At 40.3% G+C, this 14,132-nt stretch overlaps 2 protein-coding genes and 1 pseudogene across 7 annotated transcripts in view; 1 reads left to right on the forward strand and 2 right to left on the reverse strand.

The window, feature by feature from the left end:
• Positions 1 to 972, reverse strand: part of DR1 (down-regulator of transcription 1) — a 22,706-nt gene extending 21,734 nt beyond the window's left edge. The window contains exon 1 of one of the 2 annotated variants that reach the window (XM_022553317.2): positions 1 to 972. In XM_022553317.2, coding sequence (XP_022409025.1) covers positions 1 to 220 — 220 coding nt within the window. In that variant the 5' untranslated portion in view covers positions 221 to 972. The other variant, XM_089919550.1, reaches the window with a different exon arrangement.
• Positions 513 to 14,132, forward strand: part of LOC149750706 (uncharacterized) — a 14,581-nt pseudogene continuing 961 nt past the window's right edge.
• The window catches only part of CCDC18 (coiled-coil domain containing 18), a 165,163-nt gene continuing 157,145 nt past the window's right edge, over positions 6,115 to 14,132 (reverse strand). For all 5 annotated transcript variants that reach the window (XM_089919455.1, XM_089919450.1, XM_089919464.1 and 2 more), the window contains one exon: positions 6,115 to 14,132. This exon is cut by the window's right edge. The gene's annotated coding sequence lies outside the window, so the exon portion shown is untranslated.

Below are 14,132 nucleotides of genomic sequence, written 5' to 3' on the forward strand. Positions count from 1 at the left end.
CTTGTATGACGTGCTCTGGCGAGATGGTCTTCTTTTCCGATTTATTGCAAATCTCATTGGCTTCAGAAGATATAAGGTGAATGAATTCAGTGCAGCAGTTCACCACCAGCTCCCGGGCATCGTTGGCCACCCGGACATTGGGGAGAGTCTCTTTAATCATCTTATTGATAGCAGCTCTGGGTATAGTGAGATCATCATCGTTTCCAGATGAGGAAGCCATCGTACCTTCCTATCTCTCGCGCCCGACTTTGAAAACTCCCCCAGTTCTGGTCCACTGCTCCACGAAGATTTTTCAAAAGGCTGCCCTCGGAGAGCAATCCGGGGGGCGCTATCAGACGAGGGTGCAGGAAATTAAGGGGGGAGGGGTTGGCTCGAGAGGGCGTGGAACACCCGCGTGTGTGAAAGATTCAGGGCGAGGCTTGGAGCAAATTTGGGGGGGCGGGCTGAGGATTCTGGGGACAGCACTGCCCAGGTCGCAGAGGGGAAGGCTAGGTGGTCCGGAAATCTGAGCACTGGAGAACCCCCTTCGTGTCTCCTCTGCGGGGCGTGCGCTGTCGCCTAACCGGTTCCCCAACGGCGCCGGAGCAGACGCAAGGTCCAGGGGCACTGGTCTGGCCGCGGTACAGGACGGACACCCAGCGGGCTGGGCTCTACAGAGCCGGAGCCCCCGCTGCCAATGCCGCCGCCGCCAGCAGCCGCTGCTGCCGCCTCAGCCAAACCATCCTTGAGACACCCGCGCCGCCGCCTCACAACATGTCGGCCGCGGCCGCTGCTGTAACCGGGGCGGCCTCCGGGGAACAAATACGGTCAGAACCAGGCACAAGGGGAGCGGCAGTGGCGCCGCTGTGGCCGTTTAGCCTGAACGCAGATCGCAGAAGCCAAAGCCGCGGAAACGGTGGTCCGTCCCTCCAGAAGCCAGAGAAGGTTTGCTGGAAGCCTCTCCCGATACCCTTTGCGCTACCGGAAGCCTCGCCCCCACATGTTCCCCCCTCCCTTCCAGACCGACTTCCGGGTGTGGCTGCCGCCCTTCCCCCACCTGCGCTGGCGGGAACCGCCCGTTCTCTCCGCCAGCGGCTTCCGCCTGCTGCTGTCCCGGCACGCGTCCTGGCATCCCGCCCTTTACCAGGAACAGTGGCCGGGCGACCGCGCGCCTCGCGGTACCGGGGAGCCCCAAGCACGCACCGGGGTTTCGGCGCCAGACTCGGGTTGGGGTGGGTGGGTGGCCCGGCGAGGGTGGATCGCCGCCACTGCCTTCTCTCAGCCAGCTGAGGCCTCGGAATCCTTTCCTAGCCAAGTTTGGAGACAAAGGAGCGCTGGATTTCGTTAAAAGAACTCTTTGCTAACCTTCAGGAGCCCGAATTGAGGTTGAAAGGAAGAGGAACGAAGCCGAGGCTCGGGAGTGGGATGCGGGCAAAGCAGAACCCCGTGTGCCTGGGTTTGCATCGTCCGGAGGAAAAAGCTTTTGATGATATCTAATAGACGTTATTCGGCTCAAAGCTCTCTATGGTCCTCCACCCATTTTCTGGTTTTATGGGAAATGAAACATTCAGAGAAGTGACTTGCCCTCCCAGCCACTACTAATAGCTAAGCTGGAAACTAGAAATAAGATCCAACGTAGTGGAAAGGCGTAGTGTACAATGAGCCAAATTACAAGGTTCCAGCTTAGACATTTTTCATGTTGTATTGCACGTTGGCTTCTGATGAGGCGGAAAAAAAGTGTGTTAAAGTATCTTAACTCTGATTTTTGCTTCTCTCCAGGGAAGCAAACGTGTGTCAAGTTCTTAACAAAAATTGCATTATTTTTAAAAACTAAGTTTGCCATACTGTCATTTTGAAGAAGAGGCTGTGTTATATAAATAGCAGCGTGTTGCAATTTCTAAAAAGTAACCAAGATACCATTTAAATCAGTTTAGGCACTTTAGTTAATGGGATACTTTGTTCTCCATACATTGGCAGCAGCTGGCTTGTTTGAAATGTTTTAAAGTTTTTTATTTCGGTGTAAGACCCTAGATGTGGCACCTTGAGGAGAACTTACTTACACTTTTTTTTTTCATTTAACGTTTTCTCCAGTACACTTGCAGGTTCTTTAATTTCTTAAGTGTAGACACTTGTTTTTCAGTGTTCCTAAGTTTAGTCAAAACAAAATTTCTTTGATAAAACAATATTTTTAAATTTTTCTTCAAAATAGGAATGTGAAGGAATGTGTTGGCGCAGATGTTGGCTCTCTATTGTGTTTTTGTAAGTCAGTTTACTGTTAATTTAAAGAGTTATAGTGTCTAAATTTATCTCAGCCTTACCAAGTTTGTCAGACTGAAAAAGCTAGCTAGCAAAAAATGTCCCCCAAATTATCACATTATTATCACTGACCCAGGTATTATCATTCCTGAAAAAATGTAATAGTGATAGTTATGCTTGTTCATGTAACATTTATGCTACGTAGGCTTATAGAGTTATGATAACATAAATCAGTAGAGCATATGTGTTAAGTTGTTATTCCAGTAATGGTTTATCACTACAGGGTTCTGTGGTAGCATAAACAAGAAATGTGTAGTAAAGGAACCTAGGTTCCAGTCCCAGTTTTTCGTTACTTTAGACAGGCCACTGTCCAAGTCTCCTTTTCTTCAACTAGGAATGGAAATAATATATAACTCAGAAGATTCAAAGTCAAGTGAGACTATGCAAAAGCACTTTTAACATTATGAATTATTATATAGATGTGTTTATGATTGTCATCTTTACCAGGTCTGGGCAGTCTTCAACTAATAATAAGCCATACATAACATGGCTGAGAGAAAATTTAATTAAATATAAATAGTGGGGTGATATTGTAACCGAAAGTGGTGTCTGGCTGCTTGCCGCTCAAAAGCCAATAAAGGGGCAAGGTTGGTGGACAGGAAAGTTTGCTTTGTTTTGGATGCCGGCAAACGGGGTGGGGGGGGTGGGGGGGCGGGGAGGTTGGAGGGCAGACGCCTGTCCAAAGACCGACTCCCCCCCCCCCCCTACAGCCAGTGAGCAAGAACTTTTATAGGTTGAGGGAGAGGGCTACATGCAGAAACAGTACAGTCAGCTCTGACAGTTATCTTGAAATTGGCCATGCGGTGGTCTGACCAGCATCATCTTGGTTTTTTTAGATACAGTGAATCTTCAGTTCCATGGTCGGTTCGTTCCCATTTCCTTGAGGCCAGTTCTTGGAATTGTGGCAGGGTATGTCATGGCTACAGTCTGGGCATCATGTAGTTAACTTCTTACACCTGGTGTGGGTTTCAGTATCTAGAAGACAGCTCACAGGATACGGCTCAGAATATTATCTATAGCCCTTGAGAAGGAACTAAAGGCCCTTGACTATACTCAATGACTAAACTATTATTATTTGGTCTCCTTTGACTGTTTTCTTTGTCTCTGCATTTTCTCACTTCTCTGACTAAAGTTATTATTTGGCTAAAGTTTTTCCACAGACTAAAGGCAGGCTGAGGACGTGGGACATAGACCATAGGGTCCTGCTCCATTTCAATATATCATGAAATATGCTCATCTGGATCCCAAATTTAAATAGTTATTTATAGAACAATATATCCCTATTATAACTGGGCTTTTGAAAACAAGGGTAACATCTCTTTAATAAGCTTTAAAGGTTTTAGAGAGAATGCATATATATGAAACGTTTTTTTCATGGTATCCAAAAATTCATGATATGAAAAGAAGAAAAGCTGTTTCTTATGATGAGTTAGGCTAACTCTATAGTAGTTATCTTAAAATGTTAGTTTGTAGATGCCTAGGTTTTCAACTAAAATTACTGACAAGAATATTATACCATATGTAATTTGAAGTTAACATTTGAAAAAGCAAACAATACTCTCCATTATGCTCATTTGTTATTACTAACACACCAATTGCTAGCTGGTGATAATTCAAAAGTTTTAAAGAACATTTGTGTACTTCTTTTGTGCTTAGCACGGTGCTAAGTACCTCTTCCTGTATTTTACCCACGTACTTTTACCTGTATTACCTCATTTAATCCTCAGAGCAACCTTATTTGATAGATACTGTTTTAATCTCTCTTTTACATATAAGGAAAGTGAAACTTGGTAAAGCTAAATTACTTCCCTGAAGTCAGTAGATCAGTCAGGATAGGCTAGATTATGTTGCAAGAACAAATAACCCCCAAATCTCAAAAGGTTTATTTCTTATTAATGTTACTGTTTCATCATGGGTCAGCAAGAAGACTTAACGCATAGTAACCACTCAAAAACTCCATTGGAACTGTTGAGAATAAGTAATGAAGGAGCTTTGAAGTATAGGCTTTTGACTATATTTTGAGGTAGAAAAGAACAAAATATTTGTGTTCAAAGTAACAACGTAAAGTTGTGGAGACAGAAATTGTTCTGGAAACAGTGAGGAGGTTGCCTTAATTGGAGTAAAGCGCTTGTGTTGCACAATAGTGAGAGAAAAGTAAGATAGCCAAACATACGAGGCAGCAGAAGTCACGAAGTAATAGAAGCCAAGAGGTAGAGGGGGAGGAGAGAAGTCAGTCAGTTGTAACAAGGGCAACAGAAGCAAGGAGAGAAGCCTTAGGGCCTCAAATGCTGATGTCAGAGAGCTCCCCAAAATAACTAGATCGCTAGAGTGTGGGTGTATTCCGCTTTCGAAAAAGACAGTACGCGTCCATGATGCAGTTTCCTGTGCTTGTTTACTTCCTGTATATCTTCATAATACTCTTCTAAAAATCCTATTTTTGTTCTACACAACTTGAAAGAGTCCAGCTCTAGGCTTTGGCTTCACATCTGGGTTTGATCCCCACTCTGCCACTTAATTAACTGTAACCTTGGGCAAAGTATGTAAGCTGTGTCTTGATTTTTCTCATCTGTAAAATAAGAGTAAGAGTACCTGCTTCACAGAGGTGTTAAAGATCTAATGACATAATGTATACAAAGTAGCCCAGAACGTAAATGCTCAATAAATGGTGATAGTTGTTAAAAATAATGATTGATAATCCTAGGAATGGAATAAAGAAAGATGAATCCAAGAACTATTTCACAGAAGGAGCTGCAAGAACCTGGTAGTTTGGCTCCTAGGTGGTCAAGGAAACAGATCAGTCAAATACAATTCTAAGATTTTTAGCCTCAGAAACTGAGACTAGGGATTAGGGTAGTATCAAAAACAGCAAAATTGAAAGGGAGCAGTTTAGGGAAGATGCGCTTGCTTTTGCACATGTTTGGGTTTGAGGCAACAGTAGGCATTTAAGCAAGTGATGTCCTGTAGCAGTAGAAAGAGAAAGACAGCATCCAATTCTACATTCATTCAATAACTGAGTGTCTACTGTCGTAAGTATAATGTGACAGAAATAAACATACAACATACAACATCCTCCTTGTTTCCGAGGCCCCTACATTCTGTTGGGAGAATCAGAATATAAACCAGATTGAAAAAAAAGTGCTCTAATCAACATACAAGCTAAGAGTGTACAGAGGAAGGAGAGATTAACACACCAGTTGTGAGATACACAGGGCTTTAGGGAAGACAACATTTTAACTGAGCCTTGAAGACTTGAGTAGAATTTTAATAGAGAAGGAAAGAGTATGCAGCTGAAGAAGAAACACAAAAGTACATCATATGAATTAAGAAAATCAAGTAGCCTGCAGTGGTAGGGTTTGTGAAGAGGTATAGTGGGATATGCTGCAGGAAAAGTAAATTAGGCCCAAAAGAGAATCAATCAGTGCCTATTATAAATTACACACTGTGCTAGAAGTTTTCATATTCACCATTTCATTTAATTTTCAGACAGCCGTACAAAATGAGTGTTTTGACAGGTGGGAAGAGAGTTTTAGAGAGGTATACTAATTTGTTCAGAGTCTTATAGATAATGAGTAATAAAGCTGAATTTGAAACCAGGTTGTTGTTTAACTGAAGCTTAGGCTAGTATCAATATGGTAACTATCTCTAAACAAACTAAGAAAAAAGAGTTATATTAATTTTAGCACTTTAAGAATATAAAGCACTTTCATGTGTATTTGGTCCTTATTACTAGTCATTAATCCCATCTTATAGGTGGGAAAATCAAAATGCAGCAAGGTTATTTAAGGTCATAGAGTGAATAAATGGAAGATTGGGAATACAACCCAAGCTTTCTGACTCCAAAGCCTCAGGTCTTTCCAACATCATTTTAAGGAGTCTAGTGTTTCTTCTGCAGGCAGTGGAAAGAGCAAGTGAACATTTTTTAAGGGGGATGACATAAATGTTTAGAAAGATTAGTCTGGGATAATATGTGGGATGGACTGGAATAGAGACGAGGACACTAGTTATTAGGCTGCTGAAAAAACAAGTTAATAATGATGTAGACCTGAACAAAGAGAGTTTAGTTATAATAAGATAGAGGGAACAAATCAGAGTCATTTGGAAACAAATTATAGGATTTTGCTTCTAATTGCATCTGCAAGTGAGGAAGGAAAAGTAAGTACTACAGAGCCAGTGAGCATCTGGTTTGTTCATCCCTGCATCCCTGGGGCTGCACAGTTCCTGGCACATGATAGGCACTCAGTAAATATTTGTTAACTCTGGAAGTGAATGAGGACCTTTAAGGATAGTAGAGTAAAAAAGAAGTCCAAAGACAAAAAGCAGCAAGTGTGTCAGGGAAGACTTGATAGAAACCAAAAAAGCATAGTGCAAAGGAAACCATGAGGGGAGAGGTGGAAGGGTGTGAGATGCCACAGAGAGGCATTGTTGGAAGGCGATCAAGCAATCACTGAAGTAAAAGGTCAATAGGCAAAAGCAGAAGTCAACATGCAAACAGTTACAGAGAGGAATGAGGGAAAGAACTGGATGCAAGGAGCACAGAGTACACTTTCCAAAAATTGGGTGGTAAAGGGAAAAGGGCAATGGGATGACAGCTTGGGGGAAAAGCTGGGTCAAGGAAAAATTGCAAAGGCTAGGAGACACGTGTAATTCAAAAGAAAAGAGGTGTAGGTTGAAAATACAAGCAAAATAAGGTCTTCAGGAAATGGAGGTGGATGAGATTGAAAAGGCACAAATAGAGCGATCAGGATTAGATATACAGATCTGGGCATGTTTCACAGAGAGGAGAGGCTGAAGGCAAAATTATAAGTGGGTGATTATAGACAGTGATCGCAAAAGGAGATGACCAAAGGAGAAAGGATATCTTTAGAGAATGACCACTGGCAAGGGCAAAAGAGGGGTCAGAGAAATAGCAAGAAAGTTGTATAAATTCACTGTCACATAAAATGATACATGACAGAGTTTAAGAAAGAAGTAGCCAAAAGTGTCAAGAGTTGCAGAGAGGGGAATAAGAACTGAGAATAAATGGTGTTCATCTAGTGATATTTGTACAAGCAATTCATGAATAAAAACCTTGGAATTCCTTCTTTTGTCTACTCTATGGGTCAACTTTGTAACCAACTCAGAATTTTTAAGGTGAATAACAAATTCCTTTGTCTATAGGTGATAAATTTAAGATGTGATGCAAATAAGTTTTTCTTTCAAATGATATGACTTTTGAATACAATTCAATTGTGCTAATTTAAAAAGCATTTGAAGCACATGAAACTAGGAAGCCTACTTATGTAAATTCCATTATTCATTCATGCGTGGCGTTCATTCAGTGAATGTTTATTGGGTGTCTACAATACACTTTGCTAGGTACTTGGGATATAACTGCATTGGCAGTAAATAAGAAAGACACCATCCCGGCCTTCGTACCTAAAGCAATAATACCAAATAAAGAAAAAAGCTGTATTTTGCCATCTTCTTTTCTTTTCTTTTTTTTATGGGAAAATGCTTATGATATTGTTCGGTAGGGAAAAATGTTTATGACTCCACTTTTTTAATGTACAGAAAAAAATGAAGACAAATATCAGAGAGTCTTTTCCTTTGATTCTGGGAGGTGAAATTATAGATGACACTTTCCCTTCTCTTTTTACTCTTCTGATATCTTCTTGATAATAGGGGAAAAAAAGTAGTCTAAAATAATACAGAAATAATATAGTATATATGTTTGAAGAGTTATTATGTAGCTATTAAAAGTATTATATATAAATTAGCACTTTCCCTTGAATATTAAAGCAAAATATAACTATTGTTATTAGAACTATATAAAAATACATATGTAAATGGATAAAAGCTGAAGAGAAACATTCAACAGTTAACAGTTGTGTTGGAATAGAGAAATTATTGGTGATTTTACTTTTGATTTTTCCTTTAAAGTTTGAAAAAAATCTTAATCTAGTTTTTTTAATGTCATATTAGCAAGTAGTGAGAAGTTTATTTTTCTATTGATTTATAAATGTATCTGTTCTTCACATTCACAATGTGACTTGAAAAAGCAGTCCTTGGATTTTAACTCTTTTGTTTAGCAAGCAAAGCTCTTAAGTTGGTGATCCCCAGGTGAAATCTAACCCACAAATATCGTACCAATTATTTATTCCCACAAAAAATGCTGCCTAACAAGCTACCGCAAAGGTCAGTAGATTAAAACACTAACAAGTTATTATTTCTTAGGAATTTCTATGTTAGTTGGGCAGCTCTTCTGGAATTGGCTGGGTTTACTCATTTTCTGGGTCAGCTGTGAGTGAGGTAAATGGCTCTACCAATTTTGGCTGGACTCTCATGTGTTTGGGGACCAGATGTCGTCAGATCTAGAAAGGTTCCATTGTCTTTCACATTCTTCCAGCAGGTAAGCCTGAGCATGTTCTCATGAGCAGAAACTGTTCTCATGAGCAGAAACTGTCTACTCATTTATACATTTACTCAATGAGTCTCCTATGTGCCAGACTGTAACAAGGAACTGGAGAAATAAAGTAAACTAGAAAGTTACCACATCTATCAAGGAGCTTGCCGTCTAATGGGCAAATAAACCAGGGACTACAGTGCAGTGTGTTACGTGCCGTGATTGTGGCGTAACCGGCCCTATGGGCATAGTGGAGGATCTTGCAAATCAAAGTGTCATAGAGGAGGTAATGGTTGAAAAAGTTTTCAGAAAGAAAGGAGAGGGAATTTCATGCAGGGGAACAACAAAAGCTCGGTTAAACAGAACATCACGGCATTCTTGGTGAGCTGTGATACTTTGGTGGAAGGTGTAGGGAAAGGAACATATGAAGGAGTAGCGTGAGAGAAAGCTATTCACGGAAGTGTAGTATTTAAGGTACTTCCAGTTGCAAATAGCAACTCTAGCCAGTTAAGCTGACCTTACCAGAAGGATGCCGGTATATCTCACAGAATGTTTGTATTGTTGGGTAATCAGGGAAACTCAGTAGTAGGAATCCATAAACTGTCCTCCTTGTGGGCTGTAAACAACTCCGCATCTCTATGCACCTCAGTTCAAAATTCCAATTTCCCAGGAGAGCAAGTCTGTTTGGCCAGTTTGGGTCAGATATCTACCCCCGTGTCACTCAGCCATGACTAGACTACGAGTTACATGTGTGAATATTGCTGCAGTTCTGTCCCTGTGCTGGGGAGGGAGATGGCACTGTGAGCTGTGTGTCTGGCCTAAGAGGTATCCATTGTATTTTATTATTTAGTTGCCTTTCCCCACATGTACAATGACAAAAACACCTCCAGCCTACTTGATACAGCCATTCTAGTCCAACAGCCCCTGCTCTTGTCCTCTTCCATGCCCCAAAGTACATCCAACTGCTGGAAAGGACATCTTAGAGTTATTGTTCTCTTAGTCCTGATCTCTGGAGGTAAAGTGCCCATTCTTCTAGGTCTCATCTAGGTGTGGGTCCTCATGGTCTTGCAAGCCAAGAACTAAATGGTAAGTTTAATCACTACCGGTACACTGTAAATAATTTGGGGGCCAGGGGTCTCAGTGGTTGCTACAGAAAGAAAGGAAGGAGAATAAAACAGTGACAGTTGTTTTATTTATTTTTTTAAACTTTTATTTTTATTCATTTGTTTTTGGCTGCTTTGGGCCTTCTCTAGTTGCAGCTAGTAGGGGCTACTGTTTGTTGCAGTGTGCAGGCTTCTCATTGCAGTGGCTTCTCTTTGTTGCACAGCACGGGCTCTAGGCATGCAGGCTTCAGTAGTTGTAGCACGCGGGCTCAGTAGTTGTGGCACAGGTGGTCAGTTGCTCCGTGGCATGTGAGATCTTCCCAGACCAGGGCTCGAATCCGTGTCCCCTGCATTGGCAGGCGGATTCTTAACCACTGCACCACCAAGGAAGTCCCAATGACAGTTATTTTAAAAGGGGAAAAATTGGGTAATTTTTCAGTCTTCAGATATTCCAGCAATATATTCCCGCTACTGTTGAAGCCATAACTGATACGTATGACAGCCCATTACAAGCTTCCTTGCTTGTAGCTAATATCTCAGCTGACTGAGAACTCTGCCTACTAGGGTAATTTAAGCCTTCATTTGTAGAGGTCTAAGCCTTTGGTGATCTTCAGCGCCAATTGTGTCAAACTAAACAAAGGCAATGTAGCAGATTGGAGAACAACACTGAGGTAGAATGACTGGAAACCAATGAATGTTTTTTCAGTAAATGGTCTCTACTTAACAGATAATGAAACTGAAGCACAGGAAGTTTATTAACTCTTACGCTACAGATTTAAGATTTAAACCCATGCTGTCTGGCTCCAGAACAACCGTTCCTCATATTTATGTTATACTGCTTCTGCACTGATAGCGTGGAGATTGCGTATTGGGGGTGAGCCTTCCATACCTGGGATTAAGTCATGCTGTGGTTCTTCAGCTTTAACTAGCCTTGTGACCAAAACAAGTTATTTAATTTTTCTAAGTTTCAGTCTTTTCATCTATAAAATGGGCATATCCTTTGTCCATTGCACCATACCTGTCATTTGATAAGTAGATTTATTAAATGGTGGCTATTATTAATTTAATAAAAATATATTGAGCATTCTGTGGTAGGCACTGCATGTACAGTGGAACAGAGGATGGACATAATTCCTGTGCTCATGGATCTTCCAATTAAAAGGATCTGAACCAAGCCATAAAATGATAACAGGAGGGGCTTCCCTGGTGGCGCAGTGGTTGAGAGTCCGCCTGCCGATGCAGGGGACACGGGTTCGTGCCCCGGTCCGGGAGGATCCCACATGCCGTGGAGCGGCTGGGCCCGTGAGCCATGGCCGCTGACCCTGCACGTCCGGAGCCTGTGCTCTGCAACGGGAGAGGCCAGCCACAACAGTGAGAGGCCCGCGTACTGCAAAAAAAAAAAAAAAAAAAAAAAAAAAGAACAGGAATGTGTGGTCCACACAATTGCCTCCCTCGCCTTGCATTATGAACACCAAGACTGACATATGGGAACATAACGGTGATTGGGAGCTGAAGACGACAGATCAAGAAAGAAAACAAGCCTGGAACAATCAAGAGTAAAGGGAGCAAGACAAGGATCAGGCATGAAATCAGGAAAACTCCCAAGAGAAAGAGTACCCGCCTGGTTTTCTAGTTCGTAAATCGGGATTTTACAAGAAAAGTGGAGGGAATGGATCAAGAAGTTCTTGTCATAGCACAGGAAGTAGAGTAGCTGAAATGGTAAGTGAGAGACCTGTGGAGATGAAGTGGTATATATTCACTACACACTGTAGAAAGCATGATTAAAGAGAAGAAAATGAGAAACATTAAAAAAAAATTATCCTCCTGATTTGGAGAACAGCCATACTTTGTAATATGAGCCAAGAGATAAAGTCAACTTTGTCTCTCAAGGGGGGGAAAATAATAAGCCTTTTTTCAGGCTAAATTCCCTTGCTACCCAGTTTGTTTTCTTAACTGTAATGATCACTGGGAAAAGAACAGGCTTTAGAGATTCTGCCCAAGCAATTCACAGACTGTTTTCTTGATAATAACTATGTAGCTCTTTTCTCAGTCAGGCTCACAGGCAGGATTTAATCTTGGTTTTTGATGGAAAGTATCTTTAACATTTATCAAATGTACCAAAATAGCTCTAAAAGTGTCTTAGGAAGTATGTGGGGGAAGAAAAGTGAATTATATATATCCTTGGGGTGACCTCATATAAAATTATGCAGATTTACCCTTATGATCGTGGTTATATAATTTGACCTAAATCATTGTCAGGGTTCAGGCCAGCATTTATCACAGTGAGATAGGAAATGGATTCATTGGTTATGTATAGTATTTTCAGGAGCACCTAACTTAATTTGTGGATAAATTACAGGCAAAGTGGTTGAGAAAGTCATAGTTCCCAAGTAAACCCCAGTTTACAGTGTTCACCATCTGTGAACATCTTTCATCTTCAGTAAAATTAAAAGTAGGGTTATTGTTTGGACTGGAAATATGTACTTTTGTGATTTGTTTGTTTGTTTAGGTGACAAGGACATCTAAAGCACAAAGACTGTCTTTTACACAGATGCTTTTCTATGTGTTTGCAGCTTCAATTTAAAGGACAGCAAAGTTGATTTCAATTTCTGTGCTGTAATTATGTTGATTATATTGGAAAAACATGAACCAATACATTTAACTTTACGAACTGGTTACAGAAACTTATCCATGTATATGAAATTTGTTGAGCATTTCATAAGTTCATAAATAATATTTACCTTCTGAATAATGATAGTATATACATTTATGCACATATCCCATATAATACATTGATTATTGGCTTGTTGAGAAAAATATGATCATAAAATATATGTCATTACAGCCCAGATACAGAGCAATAAAAAATTTAAAATATCTGACACCACAAGTCTGTATTAGCAATAACATTGTTATAAAATACTTGTAGCATTCTTGATTTATTTTTAAAAACCCAGAGATTCATTCAGTATCTTTCTGGCATTTGAACCAACGTCTCTTCATCTTCCACACAGTTGCTGACTGAGAAGGAAAATGGTTAGATTTGTCAAGCAGCTTTATAGTTTCACATTAAATTTCAAAGTTATTGAGACCCAAGGAGAGAAATAACAACAGTGGCATTCCTAATCAGCAAGAAAAGTATAAATTATACACTAAGTGAAGGAGCCACTGGCCAATTGTTTAGAGGAAAAAAAATACACCATGTGTCAAATTAAATTCCTGGTGGGTTAAAGATTTTAATGTAAAAATCAAACCATAAAATTACTAAAAGAAAATATAGAAAAATACCTATATAGTCTTGGAAATGGGAATTATAGCACATAAAATGTAAAGCAAAGATTGATTTTTAAAATACATAAAAAACTAAAAAGTGTTTTGGAGATCACCAAAAAATTAAAGGGCAAATACCAAACTGGAAGGGGAAAAAAAACACCAAAAAAGTAAAAGGCAGACACCAAAACTGGAAGGGAGAAAAAGGGACAAAGGGTTAAGAAGTCTTACAAATCAGTAAGAAAAAGATAAATAGCCAAATAGGAAAATGGGCAAAGGACTTCTGCAGGTAAGTCAGAAAAGAAGGAATAGAAAGGGTCAATCAAGATGAATTTTTAAAATTTTTGTCAGTAATAAAAAATACAAATTAAAACAATATTAAAATGCCTTCTTTGCCTGTAGAATTGATAAGGATTACTTTAAAAGACTATCCAGTGTTAGAGAAGGTACTACAGCTGTTCTCAATAGCTTTTTGGCAAAGTGTCTGAAAAGCACATACCTTTTAACTAGAAATTCCACGTCCATATAATAAGAAAATATATGCTACGGAAATTATTGATGATGTTATGTCACAAGATATTTGTTGCAGTTTCCTTCCTTGCTCCCTCCTTCTGCCCCATCCCCTTCTCTCTCTCTTTCTTTCTATCTCCTTTTTCTTTTTTGTTTCATGTTTGGTATTGGTGAAAATTTGAAAAAATTAAAATGTCCAACAAAAAGGGGCTGGTTAAGTAAAATATGGTAAGTTTATTCAATAAAACATGTTATTCAACCAATAAAAATGACAACACAGTAAAATATTAGAAAAATATTCACAATATATTAGGTTTAAAAAAATGGGGTACAGAGCAAAATGTACTGGGAAAGCATCTCCTGTCTCTTTCTCTCCCCCCACCTCTCCCTGTCTCTCTCTCCCTTTCTCTCTCAATCCCTCTCTCTCTCTCTCCCTCTCTCCCTCTCTCTCCCTCTATCCCTCTCTCTCCCTCTCTCCCCATCTCTCTCTCCCTGTCTCTCTCTCCCCTTCTCTCTTCCTGTCTCTCTCCCTCTCTCCCTGTCTCTCTCCCTCTCTGTCTCTCTCTCCCTCT

This window comes from Delphinapterus leucas, chromosome 1 (assembly GCF_059928025.1).
Source record: "Delphinapterus leucas isolate spDelLeu-1000000601 "Yukka" chromosome 1, BTC_Dleu_Yukka2, whole genome shotgun sequence".
NCBI lineage: Eukaryota > Metazoa > Chordata > Mammalia > Artiodactyla > Monodontidae > Delphinapterus > Delphinapterus leucas.